Below are 18,563 nucleotides of genomic sequence, written 5' to 3'. Positions count from 1 at the left end.
ATTATTGTAACATCTCATTTCTAAGAAGGTTGCCGCAAACCGATTTCAAATATCTCAAATTGTTGAAAAGTTAAGGGGGGTGGAAGTTACTTTTCAGCCACCCTATACATAATAATCATATACGGTATAATCATAAAAAAACATACTCTTATTTAACGTCCATAAGTACATAAAAAAGTCTGTGAAGTGCGGAGTTGTAAACTAAATAAGAAACGCCAAACAAATTGTTGATGGTTTAGGTGTCATATGATTCCAAAACCCACTTTTCTCTGGTAAACTGCCCGTCTTCATTCGTTAACCATACAGAAGTGTATAAACTAAGAGTTTTGACTGTTTTAGCACATGCTTTATTGGTTAACTAATCAGGTTAACTAATCATAACACATCTTGATGGTATTCCTATCTGCAAATAAAATAAATGAAAAACCCAAAGTAGAATGAACAATTTTACACCATTTAAGCAGGGACATAGTAGTTCACTGAGTATGGTTGTTCCATCACATGGTTTCAAGCTATTAATCCATAATTTAAAAAAATAATAATTATTATTCTTGTATCTGATGGTACATTTACGTAGTCGAGCAATAAACTACTAAAACTCTTTATTAATAACCTAGCTTAGATTACAATAACATAAAAATACATAATATACACACATAAGATGGCTGTAAAACTGCCGTGTTGAAATATTGTTAATACCTAAATTGAATTCATATTTTTTGAAATATATCTCAAATGGAAAATTTTTATTTCTGTAAAGTTTTGTCCTTCATACTCATGAATCGCTAATAAAACGTTTTGAACAATGTTTGTTTTTATTCACAAAACCGGAGAAAGTGCTTTTATAACTTATATACAGTTTAAGTAGTTCACATAGTAATATGTTTTTGGCAGTCAATATTCACTACAAATTCACAGGTTACACCTAAATACAAACCCTGGTCTAGGGAGTGTTGTATACCACACGTATACTGTGAGGCGGTGGGTGTCAGTTACCTTCGAACTTGTCCACGCACCACACGAACCGTCAGGACTTGTCACTGTGACTGATAGAGTAATGACTTGTCATCACAGAGTTGTGTCTGCGAAACGATATAGAGCTGTTGAGGTTGTTGATGGTGTTGTCGCCGATCTCGTTAGTAGCACGAACACAGCAGAACAAATACTGGTTGAAATGTTTGCGGAAAGCTTTGCTGACAAAGTACAATGCGATGGGATTGATGCAGGAGTTTATGTAACTGAGGCAGAACCCGACGATGCGAAACGCGTGCCAGAAGTCATCGTAGTCGTCATGTGATGACGGGTAGAAGTGGAACCACAACATGAAGATGTGGTAGGGAAGGAAGCAGAAGATGAAGATCATAACGAAAGCCAACACCATCTTCGCCACTTTCTTCCTAGCTTGTATTTGGTTCATGGCAGATTTGCTCGGGTTGTGTTCACCAGGAAGGGTTCTCGTGCTCAACATTAGATGGCGAGCCATCAATATGTAAAATCCTGCAATGACAAACAGCGGGATAGCGTAGTACGCTAAAAACTTAAAAAGTACAACACCTTTTTCGTAGGTGCTCCCGTATTCTTTGGGAAACGGAGAGCAGTACTCTATAGTGTGATTATCTTGAACATCTGCTGTCTGTACGTTTGAGAATATAGCAGCTGGAAGTGCTAAGATCATTGACATTATCCATATCAACACCGCCGTCACAATGGTTAATGGCTTCGAGGATATATGACTCCTGATTGGGTTCACTATAGCGCAATACCTCTCTGCACTGAGAGCTGTCAACGTAAACACTGAAACTCCAATTGAGATGTCCTTGGTGGCTTCTGACAGCTTGCAGATCAGTTCTCCCCACGGCCAAGACTCTATGGTGTACAGGATGGAGGTGAAGGGAACACAGCTGATGATTACTAGAAGATCACCCAAGGCTAGGCTGAAGATGTAGGTGTTGGGGACGTTCCTCATGGTGCGGTGGCGAGCGAAGATGAAGACAAGGGTGCCGTTGCCCAAGACTCCCACCAGGAAGATGACGGCGAAGACGACGGGCACAATGTAGGTCTCTGGTCTCTCAGAGTACGGAACGTAGCCAAACATATCTGTGTCGTTGTCGTGGTGGAAGGGATAGCCGGTCACGTTGTAGTGGAGATCCGCCATTGTTCTGAAACAAATTGAAAGTTAATCTCGTAATACGTTGTGAAAGTGTATGTTCTTTTATTAAGACGAGGATATGTGGTTTCTCCCTTAAAACATAGTTCAAAGGGCAAAGCAATTTTAAGTATTTTAAGTACAGTAGTAAGTAATAGATACATCCTTTTATGGATTCTGCATTGTAAATAATTTTACAATTATTCCAACTCATTAATACGTGTTCATTTAAGTTTTGGATTAATTACATCTCTACACTCTTTTTACTTAATAGATCGTTAAAGCAAATCCATCAGCACTTACAAATACCAAAGATTACATATGCTTTTAGCATATGTAATCTTTGCAAATACTAACAACAACAAAATTCGCAAATACTATAAAAAATCATTTCGTGCACATTACATATAAAAACATTATAATAACGATTTTAAAAAAAATAAGCTTTTTCTACTTGAATAATGTTGCAAAGATGTAATAATGTTTAGGATTTTTTATGTAGCATGATGGATTAACTTTGTCTTGCGTCCTACGCTGTAATTCTATATGTCCTATTCCAAATTTTAAAAATTATACGATTCAAACTCACTGTAGGAATTAAGTCTGTAATTTTTCTCAAAGAATTAATAGGAACGAACCGCTAGTAATTTCCTTTGTAATTTTCACAAACAGAAAAGACCTGATATCCTTGTTAAAGAGTATCCAAAGCGTGAAAAGAAATTTAAGGCCAAGCCAATGGTCTTAACTATAAAATGAATAAATTCTAAATTAATATTCTGTACAAATTTTATATTTATTTACTTTATTTAGTGTGCCCCTTAACATAAAACAAAGTTAAAATAAAATGACTAAATTAAAATTATGATTTTAAAAATAAGTCATAACAGTAAACAGACAGATGGTAGATTAAGTAGATAAAGGTCGGTCTTCTACGTGCTCTTGCATGCATGTGAAATGTATTTCTAGGAGCTCAAAGGTTATTAGCCTGGGTTCATTTGCAAACTCAGGTCGTTAGGTTTGCAGATAACCTGATGAAACAGCTTGCTTTACCGGTTAATTTATACAACTATATATACATATTCAAATAATCTATTAACTCAAAACTAGCATATCCATGATGACTACTAATTATACTACTGTTAGTAGTCTGTAATGCATTTAAGTAGTGAGTTACTATCGTTTCGGATGAAATTTATCACCAATATATTTATTTAACTGCTAGTGAAAGCAGTGCCTATGTGTTACTCAAATTTTGGTGCAAGTTTTATTCTAAGTCAAAAAGTATTTTAGCTCAATTATGAAACATAACTTCTATAACAGTGAGGAAAGAGCAACACAAACGTTGTTACAAAAGACGAAAGTCCAAATGAATACCTCAAATAACAAAGAAATCACTTAATGTTTTCAATAGGAGAAAGATTTTTCGAAACCACTAAACTGACCGTGTTTACTGTCGCATTGACTAGCGATTACACGTTCTATCGAATTTGGCTAGACTTGTGTAATGAAATGGAAATACATCTGTAGAAATATCTGTGACCAAATCTCCCTTTACCTGGACAAAGTTATCGTCCATGGTTTATGCATGACTACTCAACGTATAGTATATTCTTTGAATTTGAATGTTTATCGTATAACAAAATTTTCAGACTTAAAGCTTTCTGATTATTATTTATAATGCAAAAATAATAATCATATATATGGCTAAAATTTGAAAAATAACTAGAATATTATTGATTTTAATCTAAAGATCTGTTGGCTGTTGTTCAAGAATTTATACTTTGTTAGTAACATATTTTTTGGTACGCCAAATGTTTTATATGACCATTTTTTTAGATAAAAATAAAAAGATAAAAACACTCCTATACAGTACAATGAATATAAAACATCTTTTGCTTTTAATGAAAGAATCGTAATAATGAAAACAAGAATGTTCCACATGCCTTGTTATAACCATCGATAAATAAATACAAATTTAATATAGAGGAGGAAGCGACTCCAGAGATGTGATTGACAAAGAACCTTTTATCGGTAATCAAAAGAGTGTTGGACTTAATTTTAAATATTCTCTCAACTTCCCAATTCTTTTTGTTCCCTTGAATATGGTTCTAATTTGTACTGAATAAATTATTTAATAATAATTTCTTTGAATTTCCTTACATCGATTCTAGTTTGACTGACATATCAAAATCTTTGTTTCAATTTATTTCCAAGATATCAATATTTACACTACGTAATGTCTTATTTGGCTCTCAACTTGAATCAAAAATAATATCCTACAATCTGTAGTCCATAATGATACTTGTATAGTATATCCTACACCCATATTACTCGAGTTTCTGGGAAAAAACCCATCCAAATGGCAAAGTCTCGTTAACATAAACGGTCTAATGAATATGAATTGCCTACAGTAATTGATCAATTTATAGTTACACTCAAAAACTGCATGTCTTGGTACAAGTGAAACTATCAGGGCGAATAATTAAATAAGTGACCGAGTTTCATGAATGGGTTAAGCACTTTAAAAAAATATACGAAAAAATAAATAAAACTCAAACCAACTTTAAATACAATTTTTAAATATTTTTTTCAAAAAATATACAAGTAATATACAGGGTGGCTGGTCATCAGTGTGACAAAATTTTTTGGCGTAAGTACACAGTAAATGCAGTGTAATGATGCATATAAAAGGTTCCAAGTCCAAAAATTAGCTTCGCAAATAATTATTTTATGTTTTTCAAAAATAACTATGTTTTCAAAAAATGGAATTGAGTAGACAATGTCATTTTCGTGTTCTACATAAAATTTTGAATAAGAATAATATAATTACTCCATTGTAAGTAGATTCAAAGATAAAAATTAAGATGATTGAGAAAAAATTTAAAAACATTTTCTATTGTATTTGTTTACACCTTGTATACAAGAAAGTGTCCGAATATGTTAAAAACTGCGCCATTTTATAAGCTTTCCAATCATATGCTAAACTATTGAGGTTTAGATATTCTGTTGTTTGTTTTAGTGGTTTGAATACCAGAAAACAGGGTGTCTTTAACATTTAAAACATAGAAAGCAGGCATGTATTAAGCAAAAGTTGTATTTTTTCAGCTTGAACAGTAAAAACAGTAAAAAAGTTCCCTGTTTCTGGTATTCAAACCACTAAAACAAACAACAGAATATATAAACCTCAATAGTGTAGCATATGGTTAGAAAGCTTATAAAATGGCGCAGTTTTTAATATATTCGGACACTTTCTTGTATACAGGGTGTGAACAAATACAATAGACCAATGTTTTTTAAATTTTTATCAAACATCTTAATTTTTATCTTTGAATCTATTTACAATGGAGTTTTAACAACTGATCCTCCGTCATTTTATATTATTCTTATTCAAAATTTTATGTAGAACACGAAAATGACATTGTCTACTCAAATCCATTTACAGGTAATTGAGAAAAAGCTGTATTAAGTTTGAAAACATAGTTATTTTTGAAAAACATAAAATAATTCTTTGGTAAGCTAATTTTTAGACTTGGAACCTTTTATATGCATCATTACACTGCATTTACTTTGTACTTACGCCAAAAAAATTTTGTCACACTGATGACCAGCCACCCTGTATAAGGTATACATAAGCTTAGAGATTTACTGTTTTGTAAAACTTTATGGAAAGCCGTATTCGGAAATATAATACGTTAGAAATTTTTAAATCTCTTCAAAGAAAAGTAGGATTATAAAACGTGGAATACCTACTTTATCAACTCAAGACGATCAAAGTCCTGTTGAATAAAAAAATAACTATTTCAATCGTAAACGTGCCAAGATTTCAGATTATACCAATAAAATAAAACTGAAATTTATCACTCAGTAACGTGAGGTGGTTTCCAAATTGGATTTGGTAACCAAATAACCATTATAAAATGCTTTTTGCTTATTCTATGACTTAAGCTTTATTATTTTCGATTTTTTGTGTATTTTCTAATAGTGATAAATTAGCATTGATATCGTTTGTCATTTAGTACCTGCTTAAATTTATTTATGCATGTACAAGTATTTTAACTGCATTTCGCATTTCCGTACAGTATAACATTTCAATATTTAACGTTACATGTAATGTAGCCTGTTACCAAGTTGTGTAAAGTAATTGTTAACTCCTTCAAACACTTGGTCTATTCAATATTTTGACTTCCTCGTAAAAAAGGATTTTTTTAGTTAGTAGACTTGAAACTGCAAGATATTACGATCTAGTTGATTAGGAGGTTTTAAAAATTACGCGGACAAGTTTGGCGTTGTAGGATAAGATACGTTTTCTTCCATTTACATCGACAGAGTGAATTTTATTACTGCATTGCTTTCTGTAGTCACTGCAGATGTTCAGTTTTGGCAGTCGACTGTTTCGTAAATGAAGAAGAGCCTCAATTTACCGAGGTTTCGGACCAGCAGAGTGCCATCTTCAGACTTTCACACAGTTCTAGTAGCAAGTGACTATTGACATGCTATGAAATGTTACAACTGCTCGGAAGTCAAGTCGTACTGAAGATGGCTCTCTGCATCAAGGCCGAAACGTCGGTGAATAGAAGTGTCTTGACGTTTGTGACAAGGGCGACCCTTGAATGCCACGAATCTATAACTTCTTTTTAACATAATACACAAAGTAAGATTATTTTATAAGCTGTTTCAATTAAGTTTAGCGTAAACCTTCTCTCTAAAAAAATTAACGTGAAATTCCATTTCGCCACAATACATGGTAAGCAGCTGGATTCTGAAATATTCATAGAAATTAAAGTTTTAGCTTACAAAAAGAATCGATAAAATCAGCTAGAGTGCGGTAAATTTACAACAATATTTCTAAAAGGCCTATTATGAGTTTCTTCAAAACGCTGTAAACCTAAACGAGGCTGGGCAAAACATATTCTATATATTTGGAGAGTTAAATTACACTTTAACAACTAAAATTAACATGGTTTCGTCAATATGTGTGTCACACAACAAAAAATGTTATGTAAGGGTTGTGTTTTACTTTTGAAAATCAACCTTCACACCAAATAAGTTAATTTTTTTTTATTTTTAAATAATTATTATGATCTCAATGAAAGGTTTGTAATAAAAATGGTAAATCACGCAATCATTCGGTAATGCTAAACTTGAAATGTCATCTCAAGAAGTTGAGCGTCTATGTTGAATCGGGAACAAGCTATTTCAAATGGATACGTGCCAAGATTTCCGAAGTCCAAAGGGAAAGATAAACGAGTATTTATTCTATGTTTCTGAAATGCTCAAGGAGGTTTATTGATTGTTGATTTGGAAGACAGCTCACGTGTGGTGTTTTGCCCTCCGTGTTTTCCTTAGACTACTGTACTGCAATTGCAATAAAAACAAATGCATTCAATCCGGGTTCAGATTGAACAAAATTAAAGTATTAAAGTTTCCTTTGGTTGAGCAGAATAAATTAAAATATAAACTACAGTTTCCTGACAAAGTTGGCTTTCTGGTACTGATTATAGCACGGAAAGTAGCTAATTGTCACATATACTTACTTTAGCCGCACTCATTTTAATATTGACGCACTCATTTTACTATTGACGCACTCATTTTACTATTGACGTACTCATTTTTTTGGCCGAACTCCAGTATTGCAACCAAACATTAAAAACAGCGTGATTTTAGTAGGCAAGTAATCTGTGTACGGTTGAAAATAAGTTTACAACACTTAAAGATACCGCAACTACGATCAGCTGTTGCAGTGTTCCCCATTTCGTTCAACAATTGAATTTAACCTAACCTAAAATGTGTTGATTAGTGTTTGAAAGACTAATTAGTTCTATGCTTTATAGTAACTGTAGGAAAAATATAATGTGTAACACAAGCGTTAAGTGCCTTTGCTGCATTCGAGAAACTTTCCACACTCGTCTGCGGCTCGTGCGTAAACACTTCTCTCATATGCAGCAAAGTGTCACTTCACACACTAGTTACACAAATAACTATTTCCTTGTTTCGTTATAAAATTAAAAATTGTTTTAAACCAAACCCTTTTAATAACGAAAGTGTTCAATATACTCGTATGCCAAAATACGATTACTACGATTTATTGTTGATGGTCTTTTATTATTTATTAATATTTATTACTCCATATCCCGATATGTTATTAAAATTTAAAAATATAAACCTTGTGTTGAAGTGGATAATTTTTGTAGTTGCATACTACGTAGATTGGGTACATGAAGTTCCTTTATTTATGTTAACATTTACTCGTGTAAAATGGCTGCAATAATATTTATGCTTTTGCTAACCCAAATAAAGTTTATTGTTCAATGGTGAATAGGGAAAGTTTATTCGTTATTTTAATCGTGAAGAAATATAAGATTAAGTGAAATAATATTAACTCATTTGATTAATCAGCTAATAAGTCATGTATACCATTCAATTTCCCCTTAAATCCAAGCAATGTTATCTCACTTGGGAAAAGGCGTTGTTTGAAACTGAATGTAGTCCGTCTCATGTGGCTAGGCCATTGTTTTGCATCCAAATCAACGAAATATTTCACTCCGCATTCAAGTATCTTTATTTCAAAACACAATAGAAAGGTTTGGTTTGTTTTGCACTACAAATTATTTAAATGTGAACAGTTGATTAAAGAAAACTCATTTATTGCTTAAGCTCACTTCCTTGACTTAAAAAAATATTTCAAATCCATGGTATAATTTTCACATTTTCACCAAATACTTGCCTTATATTCTTAACAGCTTATAAATAGAACATTAGTTCTAGTTTTGTTTTATAAATTTGAACATTTATAAACTTATAACTGCATGTTTCCATGCATAAAAATATGTTTTTCTTACAACATATATTTATCAATTTACATTTAGATGAGTTTTAAAAGAGTTAAAATTGACAAGTTAAAGCTAAAAATCACATTTTATATCCGTTGACTAATTAAGAGTAAAGTTGGAAATTGTGTATCCGTTGATATAAATAAATAAATAAATAAGAGATAATTTGAGTACATTAAATATGAACAACATCTTTATACATAGTTTTACTTTACACTACTATTGACGGTGCTTAAGACAAAATGTAAACACGTTATATTTATGTTATCTTACTCATTTATCGTTCAATTTATTTGAAATCAGCTGTTTTTCATTGCCATCCCTTCTTTCCGAGTGGAGAATGGGATTGGATTTAACTAATCAGGCCAAGGCTAGGTGATTTGCTGTGTTCCTGTCGTTAGGATAGACAATGTCAAGATACATCAACGACTACTTTCATCCTCCATATCAAACTCTTCCTGAGCAAAAATTTATTGCTTATTTTTTATTAATATGTTACGCATCTAGGATAAAACTACAACTTTGCAAGAATCACCTATACTAATGATATAGCAATTATAGCGAGTCATGCAATGATTATTGCACAAGCGATTATTACTGTTGATATTATACCTTAGCTTTATGTTTATTTATTATTGATACGTGTGTATCGATATAATATTTTACTTTATTAAAATAACGTTCAGTACATTTCTTATTCTATGGTATTTGTTTATGATATATTTCATAACGAATAAGCTGATAAGGTCTGCTAGAATTTTACCTAAGTTGAAAAGTGTATACATACTTTAAACACCATCCTTTACTATAGTGTACACGAGATATTTTAAGGATTATACCAATAACAATTATTAGTTAATGCTAACTTTACTCCACACCTATTATCCTAACTTATCATTAAACCTTTACTTTTTCCATTTACTTATTACTGACTGAGTTTTGGTGTAATAAATACGTCTAGTTTTATATAGTTTTTAATTTATTCATGATCATTATTTTTTTTTCAATTAAGTCGTATGAATGGCAGAGCAAGTATCACACTCATAACATCATAATGTTAAAGCAAAACTACAACAGTAACTCTGTTTTGTATCTATATCATTAAAAGAATTTGTTGGATTTTCCAAATTCCCCCCTAAAGGATTCACCCCTAAGGGATTCACCCCTAAAGGATTCACCCCTAAAGGATTCACCCCTAAAGGATTCACCCCTAAAGGATTCACCCCTAAAGGATTCACCCTAATTGGATTCACCAATAAAGGATTCACCCTAATTGGATTCAGCAAATCGACCCCTGAAGATTAATTTTTATAGGCATATTGGATATCGATTTTAAGCTCTTATCCTCTGGTAGTGTCTTTTCCGGGTTCGGATGATACCTCGTGATAGCCCTTCGTCCTACAGGCTTATAAAATTTTAGAGTTTGTGCTGAATTCTGTTATTAATTATCTGAACTGTTCAAAGTTTACATTTGGATACATCAAAACAGATGGCCATAATACAATTTTGTTTATATCCATGATGTATCTGTGAATTCAAGTAAAATATTGTAATGCTATTTGTTTGAAATGTAAAGAAGAGATTTTGTGTTTTCAAAGTATGTTTCATAATTATTAGTAATTTTACTAAGATGCCTCGAAGAGATCGCGCATGCAATGTAAATATGATGATAAATAGTCGTTTTCACCCTTATCAACAAATATAAAATATATCACGGATTTTGAAGTCACGAAGTGACGCAGGCTGCTACTACTTAATGGTCAATGAAAGTAGGTAATGTAGATGAATACACTTTATAAGTTCACATAGTTGTGAGTTAACTGAAGTTCACCATTTATTTTTTATTGATGATAAATATTGTACAATACTAAAAGCTTTTAGTGAAATAGTCAAAATCCTTGAGATTGATTGGTTTTAACTAATTGGTTGCAACAAATGTTGACAATCGGAAAACGAGAAACAGTAATTTAGGTATTTTGAGCATTATTATTAACGTTAAATACCATTCTGTATAGCTAAAAAACTAAATAAAACATGCCTTATCATTTTGGGACTATATTTCATCAGCTAAACAACTGAATGAAGTATGCTAAACGAAAAAGAGACGTAATTTCAATATTACAGTAAGTTTACGTTAAATGAAGAAAGACTGAAATACACGGAAACATAAAGTTGAGCAGTATGAAAGAACTAAGAGTGTACACATTTTTCAAGGACTCTTACAACGGTTAACACGTATAATACAGCCAGTTACACAGAACTTTGGGTTCAAAGTAAAGCTGTCGTGCTTTAATTAAACAATATTTTTCTTTCAAAGACATTTCTTTCAACAAGTCTGCTACGGCGAATAATGACTACTTCTTCAGCAGATTTCAAGTATTGTAATTTCTGCTTCTTGCATTTCGACTTTTAATTAATTTTAATTAGATCGCAGCCGAGGTTTCATAAAGTGTTTCCGCTTACTATTTGCTCAAATACAAGTTTTTCTCGTATGAACTTGCTTATATTAAAATGCAATAGTTTGTAATTAGAATGTTTTTTTTATTCCATGGAATAAAATTTATAAGGGCTTTGAGCTTGTGACCGGTCACACCTAACAAAAGTTTTGATATTGAATAAAATAAAATACGGTTAGTTGTGTTTCAAAATATTTTATATACAGGGTACAAAAAAGTCTGGAAACGGCTTAATATCTTTTAACTAAATCCGTTAGAAAATTCAAACCTTTTACATCAACTTACATGTATGAAAACTACTTTTTCCAAGAATTATCATTTTTTTACCTCTACCAGGGGACGACCCATGAGGAGTAGGTACATAATCTTTAATGTAAGCATAGGTTGATATGCACATCATTTTAAAGGGTTAGTCAAGTGGAGTTCATTTCCGGAAACCGCGACTCAAAAGGTTCATCAGTTACAAAATGGCGGCTGTTCAAAGTTCTTGTAGAATATACCTGCACAGGCCTTAGTATTGGTAAATACTCGTATTAAACATTAGCTTGAGAGCTGAAATTGTATTTTAAAGTCAACTAGCTCATAGACTCAGTTCAATCTTCAAAACAAATTTAACTGGGTTTCAGATTTCCCGGCTAATGTTCACTACGAGTATTTACTAATACTAAGGCCTCTGCAGGTATATTCCGCAAGAACTTTGGACTGCCGCCATTTTGTAACGGATGAACCTTTTTTGACGTGGTTTCTGGCAATGAATTCCACTTGACCAGACCTTTAAAATAATGTGCATATCAATCTATGCTTACATTGAAGATTATGTACCTACTCCTCATGGGCCGTCCCCTGGTGAAGGTAAAAAAATGATAATGCATGCAAAAAGTAGTTTCTATACATATGAGTTGATGTGAAAAGTCTGAATTTTCCAACGAATCTAGTTACAAGGATATCAAGTCGTTTCCAGACTTTTTTGTCACCCTGAATAAATTAAATATAAAAAAACATTGAAAAAATAACTAAGTACCCTGTGTTACAATTATTTTATTTTGACATGTTTCAGAAACTTAGTCCATTATCGAGTCATATTTACCATAACCTCTATATACAGCATATTATTAGTTACTTACTTTAAAGTAAATGTTTTGCACGATAACTTGAAAATAAACACGACTATTTAAGAAATCTTTGGTGATTCCAAAATTCAGTATAGTCTTAAAGTACAGAAGTAAACTGACAGTTGTAGTAAAATGTTGGTGCACCTATATTATTTGAGATACTAATACCGGTAGCTATTTTTAATTATTATAATAAATTTGATAACGCCACCTTGAGAGATTGATAAAACGACATATTGTTTAAAGTATAACGTTTAAATCTTCAAAACCAAAATAGTTTTTATTTAATTAAAGTAACCAATATCATGAAGTAAATAAAAGCAAAATCATACCAGCAACCTTATTTAGTGAGTAAAACCAACATAACGCCATCATTGAGGGTAAATTAAAGGATGTACAGCAATTGGTTGCCTTTACCATCCAATTGTATAAACAAACTAGTGTAGAGTTATCTCTTAAAAAACCGATCTAACACAAATATCAGGAAATCAATGGTTAATATTTGCCTTCTCGGAGGTAATATTTTACCAAAGAACCTACTTGATATTCGATAATATTGAAATATCAATTGTTTAATCGATCATTTATTTTTCAAAGACAACCTGATTGGACATTCTAATATCATGATAAGTAGGGGGGTTTTACTACGTTTAAGTATCTTTAAAATACGTTTAAACCCTATAAAATTGTATATATGTGAAATCTTTTAGCTATTTTTTTTATTGCACTGTAAGAATACATTCGTTTAGCTTAGCAGTTATTTTAGCCTAGTAGTTCGTTAATCTAGCACCTAAAATTCATTTCATAACACCTCAAATCATACACAATAAAAGTAGATTTGGCTTGACATTTAGGTTTCCTTAATGCTTGTATAAATCGATAGTGTTAAAAAATCAAAATAGAATTTATAAGAAAATATTAAGTCATAAAATAATCGAAACTGAAACAAGAAAGTACACATGTAGGACATGCAATATCATATTGTGTAAAAACACAAGACTGTGTTCTATGATATACTATACTATGTATTTTCACAATTGCTTTGTATTTAGCTGTAATTGTTAAGGCACATTTATTTAGTGACATTAAATACTTAGTTGTAGAACTAGATTAGCCAATTAAGTGGTCAATGATTATTGGTTATGCAGTCTCCATTGTAACCATTGCAACTTATATCAATTATAAAGAAATAGCTTTGAATATAACACCCACTTCTGGAGGGTGAAATCATTTACCTTAAATGTAAAACAATTTAAACACGATGAGGCGCGATATTGTTTTAATAAATTATTCAAAAATATTGACTCAACGTAATTTATAATTTGAGTTCAATTTTCATTTATTAGAAATTGTTTTAACGCTGATTATATTTTAACATTCCTATCTCAATATATGTTTCTCACAACCGTTATTTGAACTGTTCAAGCTGTACTCAGTATATAGTTTTGCAAATGAGGTTAGTTATGACCTTAGAGCTTTATTAGCTCCAAAATTGATATGTTTTTAATCTAAATTTGGAGAAACGAGTGTTAAAAACAAGAAATCCGAACTTTATTTGGGATTTAAAGTCTGTCTTAAAGTTAGAAGAACTTATATAGATATAAATAAATGAGACCAGTATTTAGTGGCTACACTCTAATTTAAAATATAGTAGGCCTAGTTAGCAATTTTCCGCTGAAACTTGTTACAAATATAGTCATTGTAGGCTAATCTTTAAGTTTCTAAATACTTTTTTAAGTTATTAAATAATTCACGATCAGAATGTTTACGTGGGATATTTATAAAAAGAAAATGTTATGTTTATAATGTGCTTCAACTTAAATTATATGTTTTTAGGCTATATAAATTAGATTTATGAGTACTGTAATTTTGATCGTTATATCATGTTTGCATGGCTTTGAGGGGTTCTCTTTGAATTAGTTTATTCAACTAGCATGACCATATTATGAATTACTTTCATTGTACTGATGCTATTCACAGCCGATTTACTATTCAAAGGATTGTGTCAACATAACTGCAACTATCCACACTAATAATCGAATAGACTTAGTCAGATTTGTCAACACTGTGACATGTTTATTAGTTCCAGCGCATTTATGTCAACAATAATTAAATCCGAATAACTTTGTTAGTTAAAGTAAAAGTTACAGAGATGAATTATTTTAGAGAAAATTAAAAACCTTTTAAATTGCGCTAGTCGTGTTTTAAATATGTTATAAATACTGTACAGTTATTTAAATAACTAAATTGTGTTTAGCCAAATTTTCTTTAGCCGCGTAACTGAGCAAAGCCCTTGTTTAAGCTATTTCCCACAGTTAAATCTATAACCGATCCTATAAAAATCTTAGATTTTCAACAACAATATATTTGTCTGATATCCATTGATTAATTCTTATCTTATTCCGGAAATAAACTTAAAAGCTACTCGGAAACATTCACATGTTTTCTTTTATGCTATTGTCTATCCTACGAAGAAAACATCAATGTTTCTGTCAATCGATTTACTAAGAGCATTTACTTTCAATTCGTTGGCTTTTAAAATTCAAGCTGGTGCAAGGAAATTTACGTTTTATACACAACAACATTTTGCAACTGGCTCAACAAATGCGCCCTCCTACGAGGGGAGTGCAAATGATAAACTAAATAAATTAACATGTTAAATATTACGAAATATAGTGACAAACAATCAGTTTTAGAATGTTATAGATATATTAACTCTTCATAAGGATGACTTTGCACCTGCGGTGTTAATAATTTTTAATATTTTGGTAATATATAGTAGTACGGTAATGTGGCATAATTGTTTTTAATTCAATGGTATTAAAATGTTTGGAAATTAAGTGAAAGTGCTACTTGGCATTAAGGATTCAATTATCTTCCCTCCAAAGCCCCTTCCATAAGCTGATTTGAGAACTCGAGTCATAACTTACTGTACCTAATTTAATAAAATGTTTGTTTATTTTTGCATGATAAAAGGAAAAATTTAAGATGGAAAATATCCCAATTGAAAGAACTTAAAAATGTTATTTATAGTTGTATTGAGTCCTACATTAAGTATCTTTATTAAGTAAGGGGCTTGTTGCTTTTGCTGTTGTTACGAACAATCTGATCATTCAACATTTGTTTATTGCACACAGTGTTAATATATATTTAAAACCCATCTCAACTTTGTTGAAGCCTTCTAGTGAGTAAAATTCTTATAATATTCACGAATTATAAGACCCATTTGCATTATAAGGACTGATTCGTTCAGTTATAGAAGCCCAGATATTATACAATGTGTATAATATTAAATTATATACGAGCGCTTATAACGGATTATATTTTTAGAGTGTGTACATGTATATTTTCCACCTCATTTTCCGGCATAGAAATACTTTTACGGGTAAAAAATGTAAATATAGATACATTTTACCTAAATAGCCTAGCCACTAGCGTTGAAAAAAATCGTCGAAAATATTGTTATTCTCTCCGATACGCAATGCATCACGTAACACAAAAACATCACAAGATAGCAAGCCGCAACTTTGATAGGATTATTCTTATTGCTTCTTTTACAGTCTGCTGTTACCGCATAAATGTGTTCATAAATTTTCAATTCCTCAATATGAACTTATTTTTGATGCTTTCACAAGTACTCTTTACTATTTGCATATTTATCGTTCATTTTATAATTTTAGTATATTCATAGCATGGTTATAAATGATTTTGGGGTTTATAGAACTTCTTTATGGCTTCATTACACGCTAAAATGTTATTTTAAACTGTATACATCGTTATTGACACTTGAAAATGTAGTCCTATTGAAGTACTTTTCCAGTATCACAAATTTTAAAATTCATATTGTAAGTGTTCAGTAGATTTAAGTAGTAATAGTAATAGAGTAGTTTATATTAATAAATCATGCCGCTTGAAATTTTAGGAAAAAGATTAACGCAATAAATAAGTAAAACGAAATGAATTTCTTATTTTATAGTTGATCAAATATTTAAAAATTTGTTTTTTTAAACATTATGCTTTTTATATACACTATCAATTCAATAAATATAATGTATAACTCTATGGTCTATTTAAATTAGTGAATACCTAACAGGTTACTTTACAAAGAATTTATTTCTAATATTATTTACCAACCGTGTTTAATGTGCTATCCCGTCTGTGTAGGGATGTTTTCAGCAGAAAAGTCGCGGAGAAACTGAAGTTCAAGCTCACCTCACAAAACCCACCCTCCCAGTTTCTGCCCAACTCCTCCCAAACCCGTACCCTTAGCACCCACTACAGTCTTACACCTTCCTCCCTACCCAGCTTTGTACCCTGTTTCATGTATACCACCAGCGAGAGGGGATTTGTCTAGAGGTTAAAAATATTTCAATATTACTTGAGCGGGCGTAGTGAAAAGCCACGTATATTAGATAGTATTATAATAGTGTTTCGAGTGAGGAAGAAATATTGATGTAGCCACGTCAAAATTTTCAGGCAAGGAAGGGCAGTTTGGCAACGTTCAGCGAGAAACGGGAATGATCAAATCCCTTATTTCCCTTACCTATCTCAATTACCCCACTGGTACGAGCTTGCAGCCTCAACAAATTAATATTTGCTTTGTTCTTTAGTTACTCGGTTCATACTAAAAATATGCAAGGCTCGTATATACATAAATTAAAATAATAAACCTTCACTCAATCACTATTTAGGTTTGATGCTAGGAACAAAGAATTGTTTTTATTACGAATTTCACTAGTAAACAAATTAATTTGACCATTGTGATATATAAAAAGTACAAGGTTACTCAGCAGTAGAGTTTTGGGCAGGTAAGCCAAGACATCAATAGCTTGCCCAGTAGGCATATACCGTAATAGGACTTCGTTGTCTTTTAGTTGCGCAGTAGTCCATATAATTGGCCAGTTGAAGCTCTCAGTAATCCAATAAAATAATAAGCCACCTTAATCAGAAAGATTATTTTCTATTTTTACATTGCACTATTGCAGGCCTCTTTATATAAACGCACGCACATTCTGTATAAATCTGTATAAATTAAATTTTAAGAAAAAATCTATCTGTTTGACGGCGTTTGGGGATTTTGGTAACTAAACGTGTAGTGGTTCCAGACTTTTGTTCTAAAGGGAAATTTACTTTTAAAATGATCAAGCTTTCAAGTAACAAACATTTCAAGACTGTTCAACATCATACGTTACTTAAAGAAATATTTAAATTTTCTTTAAACAAAATTATCTTTTTATACTAAATATTGATTTGTATTTGTAAAGGGATTTAATAAAGCACAAATGATAGTAAGAAGTATATTAAAAGGTTACTGGTATGTACCACCAACATTCAATGACCTTTAGAATATTCAGGTTAATGGAAGTTCACCTTGTTAAATGACGATAACATTATAGTTGCTGTGAACTAATTTTACAGCATTAATAACCAGCAACAGAGCAAATGTGACATTAATAACATGGGCTGTCATGTAATCATTTCAAATAATTTATTTGTCAAATGGTTTTACCGTATCGTTTTATTGTAAACTCATATATACTTTGAAAACCAAATAACCAAAAAAATGTACTCATTGATGTTTAGTTAGTCATTCAAATCCATGCACATTTTAAAGCACAGTTAACCTTTATGCTACAAACGGATATTGACATGATCTGCCACCAACAAAATGGGTGTTTTTCATTTTTTACAATTCTCAAAAATGTTTTTTTTTTTTTTTTTTTTTTTTTTTTTAAAAAGAGGTTGGCGGCCTCTTTTAACCTTGCATTTGCCCGTCCACATAGACTAAGCGCCCGTGCGTGGATCGTTAACAGCAAAGCAAGGAGTGAGCCGGTACAGTACAAAGGTGAACTGTACTGATAAAATGTTATCGGCAGTGACCAGGATCCGAACCCACGACATCGCTGCCTTGGGCCCGAAGTCCGCGACGCTACCGACTGAGCCACCGACTCACTAAATTTTTAAATTAAATTAAATTTTTAATTAAATTTAATTAAATTAAATTTTTTTTTTTTAAATG

General features: G+C 31.6%; 1 protein-coding gene across 1 annotated transcript; it reads right to left on the bottom strand.

Annotated features, from left to right (window-relative positions):
* Window positions 1-644: 644 nt before the first annotated feature.
* Window positions 645-16,699, bottom strand: LOC128990203 (neuropeptide CCHamide-2 receptor-like). The gene is made up of 2 exons (XM_054412492.1): window positions 16,679-16,699; window positions 645-2,159 (listed from the first exon to the last, which is right to left on the bottom strand). Exon 2 carries the CDS (start codon window positions 2,153-2,155, stop codon window positions 1,028-1,030), a length of 1,128 nt encoding a protein of 375 aa, XP_054268467.1. The 5' UTR covers window positions 2,156-2,159; window positions 16,679-16,699; the 3' UTR covers window positions 645-1,027.
* Window positions 16,700-18,563: the final 1,864 nt, after the last annotated feature.

This window comes from Macrosteles quadrilineatus, unplaced genomic scaffold, assembly GCF_028750875.1.
Source record: "Macrosteles quadrilineatus isolate MER2022 unplaced genomic scaffold, UCM_ALF_1.0 Scaffold_3__2_contigs__length_128488019, whole genome shotgun sequence".
Lineage (NCBI taxonomy): Eukaryota > Metazoa > Arthropoda > Insecta > Hemiptera > Cicadellidae > Macrosteles > Macrosteles quadrilineatus.
Note: the sequence above shows the minus strand (reverse complement) of the source record. Positions and strands in the feature narration are given on the sequence as shown.

What these genes read in the sequence shown, in the direction of transcription:
- LOC128990203 (XM_054412492.1), bottom strand. Translation starts at nt 2,155, where the DNA reads ATGGCGGATCTCCACTACAACGTGACCGGCTATCCCTTCCACCACGAC.